The following is an 8,927-nucleotide window of genomic DNA, read 5'->3' as shown; positions in this document are numbered from 1 at the left end:
GAGGCGGGCTTGCAAATGCGGGTCAACAAAGCGACCGGCTCCCAAAAACATATCAGCAGTGGCCACGCGCCGAGGATCATCATCCGTAAATCCAAATTGCGGACAAGAGCCAAGTCAACTCTCTTAGCCCAATCATCTTTCCACAACAGTTTCTGTGTAGGTGTAAGAAGCATGTCAGCTAGCTTAATCGCATCGTACGGACACATTGCTTGGCCAGCAAATACCTGTTCAATGATAGACTGTACATACGGATTATCTAGTCCATAAGCCATGATCGATTTCTGTGCCTCACGGATCAACTTCCAGTCCAAAGGGGCCCACCGTCTATGATTAGGGTGTTGAGGGTCTGGCGTAATCACCGGAAAGGCCTCAGGTGTTAGACCTTCAAGGATGGCTTCTCTTAAAACCCCATGCCAGCGCTGTACCGGATCCGGAGGGTCCCCAGTTGGAGGGTCCCCGGGGCCAGGCGGGGCGGAAGGGCAAGTCGGATGAAAGCGCTCGTGAAGATGCGACCGCGATGATCCAGGTGGAGAACCGTGCAACTGGTCCAACTTGTCACACATATGCTGCAGCTGTCGACCCTGGCGCTCCATCTCCTTATAGAAGGCATCAGACTGAGTAAACTGAGTAAACGTAGTCAAATCGGGATATGGCTTTGATGGCACATGTTCCACCCGAGCCCCCTTCGTTCCCCCGCAATCGTGGCACCCCCAGGTCCCGTGGACACGGCATGGCTTTGGAGGGGGCGCATACGGCAAGGCTGTCTCCATAGGCTCGGGCGTATCGGGGGGTAACGGGACCGTAGCAGGATCAATCATGTCGGGGCCAATAGCCACATTGGAGGGTAGTGGAGCCGTAGCAGGGGCAACATCATCCATAGGGTAGGGGTTGGAAGCCAAAGGTATCACCGTGTCCTCACCACCGAAAAACTCTCTGGCTCCAACCGGCAACACAGAAGGCATTCCGGGCGTTGGGCGGCAAAGCTCAGAAAGGGCCGCCTGCACTCCTGCCTCGGCCGTGAGAGTTTCTACTATCTCCTTCGCCTTATTCCATACTGGACTCAGGGAGAAGGCCTCCTTATCGCCCTGAGCCACCGACTTCCAAAGCTCGGAGCCTAGCCGCTCCCAAACAGTTTTATCAAAAATTGTACTTGGTTGAACAGAAAGTCCCCTTCTCCGTCCCCACCGCAGCAGACGGGATAACGTATCAGAGGGGAGCTTCTCTCCCTGCCGCTCCGCGATGCGCATCAGATATTCATGCACCGTCCTTTCTTCCGCTGATGCAGCGGTTCCCATGTTAGCTGCTCACCTCTGGGCTGGGGTGTGCCTCCCTTTTCAGACGCCCTGCGGCTTGCCGCTCGACACTGAGCTCAGGTGCGCCCCTCTTTTCGGACGCCCTGCGGCTCCTAGCCGCTCAACACTGAACTCAGGTGCGCCCTTCTCTTCGGACGCCCTGCGGCCGCCGCTCGACACTGAGCTCAGGTGCGCCCCTCTTTTCGGACGCCCTGCGGCTCCTAGACGCTCGACACTGAGACTCAGGTGCGCCTCCTTTTCTTCTTTTCAGTTCAGGCCACCAACACTGTCCTCATTCAATACGAATCACGTCGGGGTCACCATTTGTTGCATCGCAGGCGTATATGAACAAAGCTCTTCAGTCAGTTTGATTTGCAGCAAAAGTCATTTATTTCTCTCCAGCATACATCTTTATACTCTTGAAGCAGGCAAGCAAGCAGTTGTTAATTGGTTAACAAAATTAACACACCCGCAGCTGTAACTTCATAGAACTAGCCAAGGCCAACTTCTCAAAACAAAGCTCAAAGCCTAATTAACCCATCCTAAAAACCTAAACATCTTAGCTTCCCACACTAACAGCTGCCAAGCTAGCAAAATATTCTCAACAAGGGTTCAGGCAGGTTTTCATTCAGTGAAACTAGTCTGTGCCTCCACTCACTGCTGCCTATGATAACTACTGCTACACTGCTAATTTTGGAATGCTAGCTCCAGGAACTGGGAATCCCACCTCTAGCTCATAGTGAAGACACAGCCATAATGGACATTAAGAGTCAATGTGTTAAAGGCTGTAGCCTTCTGTACTTGGGGAGCACTGGAACCAGTTTGAGCAGGCTGGATCACACTGGGGGAACCATACACAGACACACAGGAGAATCTGAGCAGGCCAAGAGAATACAAATCAGACAGATTCTGTCCCTGTAATTTAAGAGCGAAGCCAAACTAATTTAGCTTCGAGTGAAGTATGAGATTAAGTATGTGTTCAAGGCTCTTGTAGGAGTTGTCCAACAAGTATCAAAGGGTTTTTCTCTGGTTTCCAGTTCATCACATCTCAGCTCAGACCAAGGTCATCACCTGATTCTGAGTCATTGTTTTCTCCAGTTTGGCTCTTTAAAGAGACCTTGACTAGGTAATCAGCCAAACAATGGATATCTGCTTAAAGTGTAGCTTCAAAAGGGATGGATTCTAGGTGGGTCATTTGCATAATCTTCACTCCCATGAATTTCCTTGAAAATCCACTTCTCATGTATTATCCCCAAAAGTCCTGTGAAGTCCCCAATATCTCCCAGCAATTGCCTTCCTTTTAAAGAAGCTCCACACAATCGTACAATAGTGCACAAACATTTGCATTTTTAATACAATGAACTCCAAAGAGATGAAACATAATTCAATCAGGTTTGTCCAGGATGTTACAGGACCTTGTCAGGTCTGTCACAATGCCACTCTTGCAATATAGTGTCTGAACCTCTTGCTGTGCTTACTCAACTCCCATCTTCTTACAGCCTTACTCCCATCTATATGAGGTTGACTGTTCGCGTCCTTCTTTTCCATTCCTGTCTGTCTTGAATGCTATTCTTTGGAAACTCTGCAGCTAATCGTATGACATCCATCCATCTAATTATGGGTCTGCCAACCCTTCCCTTACCCTCCATTTCTAAGTTGAACTCCCTGTTTACTATATAGTCTTCTGTTTTTATTTTTACATGGCCAAACCATCTATTCCTGGACTCCCTCAGCTTTTCTATAACTTTTACCATCTTCACATTTCCCCTACTCACTCATTCCAAACATGGTCCATCCATGTAACTCCAAGCACCCATCTTTACATTTTCATTTCCATTGTATTCAAGATCTGCTCCTGTCTGTTCCTCAGTGCCCAGAATCCAGAGTCCTCTGAAAGTGCAGGCCTAATTAACATCTTGCAGATCTCACTTTTCAATTTGGTAGGATTAGTGAAAATACAAATGCTCATATAAATAGGCATATAACACCCAATCCAGCAAAAGCTTTTACTCCTGTGAATGTTGTGAACATGAATAATTTTATTGAAATAAAGTGTGAGTACGGACTATTAGCATGAGTGTAAATCTGTCTGCAGGTTTGGGACTATGACGGGTTAGATCACAGAAACCCTCTGGTAGCTGCCACTGATGTGCCAAGACTACTTCTACCCCTGTCTTCCCCGCCAGCCTGGAACCCCAGCACCCTGTGTTGCTGAGCCAGACACGCCCGTCTGCTCCAACACAGACCAGGGTCTGAATTATTTGCCTCAATGCTGCAGGTTTATTTGAAAGCAGCTTACAGAAGTGTTTCTGCCTTTAACACTCAGATGCCCAACTCCCAATGGAGTCTAAACCCAAATAAATCCATTTTACCCTGTATAAAGCTTATACAGGGTAAACTCATAAATTGTTTGCCCTCTATAACACCGATAGAGAGATATGCAAGGCTGTTTGCCCATCCAGGTATTAACACATTCTCTGAGTTAATTAATAAGTAAAAAATGAGTTTATTGAATACTGACAGTAGGATTTAAGTAGTTCCAAGTAGTAACAGACAAAACAAAGTCACCAAGCAAAATAAAATAAAACTCGCAAATCTATGTCTAATCAAACTGAATACAGATAATCTCACCCTCAGAGATGCTTCAGTAAGTATTTTCCTCAGACTGGACACCTTCCAGGCTTGGGCATAATTCTTTCCCCTGGTACAGCTCTTGTTCCAGCTCAGGTGGTAGCTAGGGGATTCTTCATGATAGCTCCACTTTTTCCTGTCCACCCACTTATATATCTTTTGCATAAAGTGGGAATCCTTTGTCCCTCTGGGTTCCGATCCCTCCTCTCAATGGAAAAGCACCAGGTTAAAGATGGATTCCAGTTCATGTGCCATTATCACATGTCACTGTAAGACCCCAAGCCTTCATTCCTCCCAGCCTGGCTCACAGGAAGGCTTGCCTACAAATTGAACCATCTACACTCAATTGCCCTGGTTAATGGAAGCCATTAAAATTCTAAACCACCATGAATGGCCCACACTTTGCATAATTACAATAGGACCTCAGAGTTATATTTCATATTTCTAGTTTCAGATACAAGAATGACACCTTTATACAAATAGGATGACCACACTCAGTAGATAATAAGCTTTGTAAAGATACCTTTTGCATGAAGCATATTTCAGTTGCTTTATATTCACCCATTAGCATATTTTTATAAAATCATATAGACTACAACATCACAGGGATCATACATGATGTAGATTAGTTTCAGGTATTCTATAAATGGAAGTCTTGTAAGCCTCAGTTTGAGGTCTGAATGCAGACAGGCTGTAGGGGTATGTCCATTTAGTCTAAACATTCAAGTGCATTGAGTATCATGTCTCTAGATCAGACGAGATTCACAAAAACAGAGAAAGGAAGAAGCCCATTCAGTGGAGACCTCCTCTCTTTCTTCCTGTAGGATTTTCGTAGGGTGAGGCTGATGGTTTGATGAACGACTGTTGGGAGGGAGCTCTTTGCATGTGCAGATGGCATGAAGATTAGACAGTGGAACTTTTTTTTGCAACACATTACATTTTTTATCTTAATGTAGCGAAAATCAGAAAAGGTTTAGATACAAATATTTTGGGTTATTATAATTAATTCTGAAAACATATTCTAAAGGGATATTAAACATGTTTCAGACATTAAGCCAATGTCTATTTATATACAATTCTACTGTGAGGAGCTGAATATGCCACAGCTCTCTACTGTGAAACTTTCTGACCATCTGGTTCTGGTCACTGTCAGAAACAAGATACTGAGCTAGATATGGCCCTCAGCTTGGACTCAGTTCTTATGTTTCCATCACACAGAGTTTCAGAATTGAGCAGTTTTCTTCAGAACCATCTGTCACCCACAAAGATCCCAAAGTAGTTTCTATGTATTAATTTGGATCCATAGACAGGCCCAAAGTGTTCGTATAACTCAGTCAATGTCTCACATTAAACTGTATTAAACAAGGTTCAGAGTTTGGTATTCAGAGACCTCACTCTTCTTAGTACCTTGGCAAACATACCATTAAAAATCCCATTTTATAACCTTTTATTAAAGATACAGACAAGGCGACAAAACAGTTAAAGCGTTTGAAATGTAAAATATTAAATCAGCAGCTGAGGTTATCACAATGTGACCATCAGTTACCTGACTTGAGAATGTCTCAAACACAAGTTAGCCACAGTTCTCTGGTCTTGGATTTTAAAATATATATATATGTAATTTAAGATCATCAGCACTACTTGAGAAACTTCAATTTCCCCATTGTTTTCCCTAGTGCTATTTTCACCTCCTTGTTTTTCAGGCTGTAGATGATGGGGTTTAACATGGGGGTCAAGATGCTGTACTGGATGGAGAATATTTCATCCAGAACCACAGAGGAGACTGATCTGGGTTTTGTGTACTGGAAAAAGGCTGTCAGGTACCATAAAACAACCACAATAAGGTGGGAGCTGCAGGTGGAGAATGCTTTATGCCTGCCCTCCGCAGACGGTATCCTCAGGATGGTGGAGATGATGTGAATGTAGGAGATCAGCGTGAGGAGGAAGGAGCTTGACCCAAATATCACAACAGAAGTAAGAAGCACCACTTGATTGGTGAGGGTGTCTGTGCAGGATCGTTGCAATAGAAGAGGGAGCTCACAGCTGAAATGGTTGATTTCATCGGGCCCACAGAAATGCAGCTTGGAGGTAAAAACAGTGTTAAGCAGGGCATGGAAGAAGCCTATTGCCCATGACCCACTCACCAGGTGAACGCAGATCCCTTTGCTCATTCTTTCCATGTAACGCAATGGGTCACAGATGGCAGTGTAGCGGTCATAAGCCATGGCTGAGAGAATGAAAACTTCAGCACCAGCTGAGAGGAGGATGAAGAACATCTGGACAATGCAGCCATTGACAGAAATAGTTTTGTGTTCTGCTAGGAAGTTTATCAGCATATTAGGTACGGTTACTGAGGAATAGCAGATATCAAGAAAGGATAAATGGAAGAGAAAGAAGTACATAGGGGTGTGAAGGTGAGAATCAGCTCTTATCAACACCATGATCACTATGTTACTACCCAGAGTGATTAGGTAAATAACTAAAAACACAGAGAAGAGGAAAATCTGCATCTGTGGGTCGCTGGAAAGGTTCCGGAGAATAAATTCGGTCACTGTGGTTTGATTTTCCATTGATATTTATTGGGGAAAACTGTAACCTGTAAGACCAATAAATAAATAAATTTAATTTAACACAACATAAGTGAATTAAAATGGCATGTGGAGATTATCTTTTCAGTTGAATGAATGCAAAGAGAGCCCTATTCTATCTTGTAAAATAATGTATTTAAATAGACAAGATTAGGGAAATAGACAGCAATGAACTGGTTGGAATTTTTGTGTTGTACAGAGACAAAATGAGACAGATAGGGGCCAAAGTCCTTTTCTGTAACTGCCACTTTAAGCACCTAAATTGCAGAATCAGGCCCGACAGGTATTCACAAAATCCCTGCCAGGCTGGGACTATGGGATAGTCTGATGCGGTCCTCGCTTAGCCTCACCTGTTAATCTGTTCCACTGTGTTAAATAATTAAAGTCATTGAAGAAAGGGGACTTGATCTCCTGCATCCAGGGTGAGGGCCCTAACCAGCAGACTATAAAGCCTTTGCTCACTTGCTGTTTCTCTCTGGCCTAATAACACTTTCATCTGTCCCTCTAACATCAGCAGAGATACAGCTATTTTTACTCCAGCTGGGGATCTGGCCCCTTTACTCCAATGGAGCTATGGCTGAGTCATACCCACTGGGGATCTGGCCAATTCTATAAGTACCTCTTTGTCTATTACATTTTGTAAATTTTGTACAGCAGTTGTTTTTGGCCTTTTTTCATTTGTGGACCCCTAAAAAATTTGAACGGAGGTGCAAACCCCATTGGAAATCTTAGACATGGGCTACGGACACCCTGGGGTCTCCGAACGACAGGTTCAAAACCACTGTTGGAGAATATTTACTATCTATAGTATATAATTTGATTCATCACTATTAAAATAACTAGGATATCTATAATAAATAAATAAATAATAAATCCCGAGGACCTAGAAATACTGGTTTAAGACCCAGCATATTGTATAGACTGACAACCAAACCAAATAGAAAGAATACAGGCAACTTGATAATTATTCTGAGTGCCATAGAGGGGGCTTCCAAAGAGCTTAGCTGTATGACAGGCTCCTCCACCTGCAAGGTGTGTTGTGTGGACGCGGGTAACCTCAGGTGGATATCATGCAGCTGTCCAAACTATCCAAGGAAACCAGAGATAGTTTTCAACAAAAGAGTGAAAAGGACCTCAGTGCAAACCAAGAAGTAATCTAAGGCTGGATTTTGGCAAAACCAGAACAGAGAGCCTGAAAAAAAATGAATTCTCCAACACTGGAAGGAAAGAAAAACCGAGAAAATAATGACTGAACGTATACTCACTGGACAACAGAGCTTAATTGCAAAGAGGAGTATTTACAGAAATTGAGATTGAAAGCCTGAAAAGGGAAATGAGTCATGTTGACCCACCTGCAAACATTTTGGTAGGAGCAAATGATACAGGATAAACAGAAGCCACAAATGGAAAAAAAATTGAGGACAAATATGAGTTTAGCAGCTCTCAAAGAAAGTACAGGAAATATGAAGGATGTATTGATTTGTATGATATTATATTTAAAGAGCAGCACACAGCCTGGAGATGAAATATCAGCTGAATGAAAGGATGTGAGAGTTATGAAGGAACAATGTAAAGAGAAGCTGATAACTCAGTGTCATGGACTCGAAAGATTTCCCATAAAGTTCTTAGTATCAAGAGAAGAGTCACTTCAGAGACCCTAGGAGATTTTGATCTGATTAATGTTAAAAACAGAACAGGAAAACTAGAGAGCCAATAAATGATGTGGGAGAGTTTCAGCACTGCTGGAAGGAAATCTGGTCTGAGGATGTACAACATAATCAGACAGCAGACTGGAGTAAAAAAGTGAGAAAAAATTAGAAAGCCACAGCACAGAGGAATACACAAAGACCAAAGAAAGAAAAAGATGAAGTACCGAGAAGAATAAAAATTTGAAAGTCACCCAAACCAGATGGGATGCATGGGTTCTGGGTGAAATGCTTTACAACACAGATTGATTGTTTGCTTGAACAACTTAATAAATGTCTGAAGAACAGATTTCCAAGATGGATAGTAACAGAGACAACATTCCTGGTACCAACACAATAAAAGGAGGAGGAGGAAGCGGCCGCAGTAATCTATGAATTGTAGACCAAACACGGTTGGTTGACCAACTACATGGAAATTTCTATCAACAAATCTGGCAAAGAAGATCTGGATAGAGCTAGCTTGCAATGGAATGCTGCCTCCTGAGCAAAAAGCTCAGTAAATATGAAAGGGACAAAAGACCAACTCAGGCTTTCCAGGAGGATCACAGAAAAAGTTAGATGGTCTCATTCTTTGTTTTGTATCTTTTGTGATCCATGAATGTGGGACTCTCCACACAAGGAAAGTGTCCAAGGTTCATCCAAAAATCATCTCCTTTCTAGAGTAGTCTATTCTTAACTGGAACACTTGACTCTACCTAGAAGGGACTCTT

At 43.3% G+C, this 8,927-nt stretch overlaps 1 protein-coding gene across 1 annotated transcript; it reads right to left on the bottom strand.

The window, feature by feature from the left end:
* Positions 1–5,560: 5,560 nt before the first annotated feature.
* On the bottom strand, positions 5,561–6,493 carry LOC120383773 (olfactory receptor 5V1-like). Its single transcript, XM_039502005.1, has one exon. The coding sequence runs from the start codon at positions 6,491–6,493 to the stop codon at positions 5,561–5,563; it is 933 nt and encodes a 310-aa protein (XP_039357939.1).
* Between the last annotated feature and the right edge of the window lie 2,434 nt (positions 6,494–8,927).

The sequence above is a fragment of the Mauremys reevesii genome, linkage group 15, assembly GCF_016161935.1.
Source record: "Mauremys reevesii isolate NIE-2019 linkage group 15, ASM1616193v1, whole genome shotgun sequence".
NCBI lineage: Eukaryota > Metazoa > Chordata > Testudines > Geoemydidae > Mauremys > Mauremys reevesii.
Note: the sequence above shows the minus strand (reverse complement) of the source record. Positions and strands in the feature narration are given on the sequence as shown.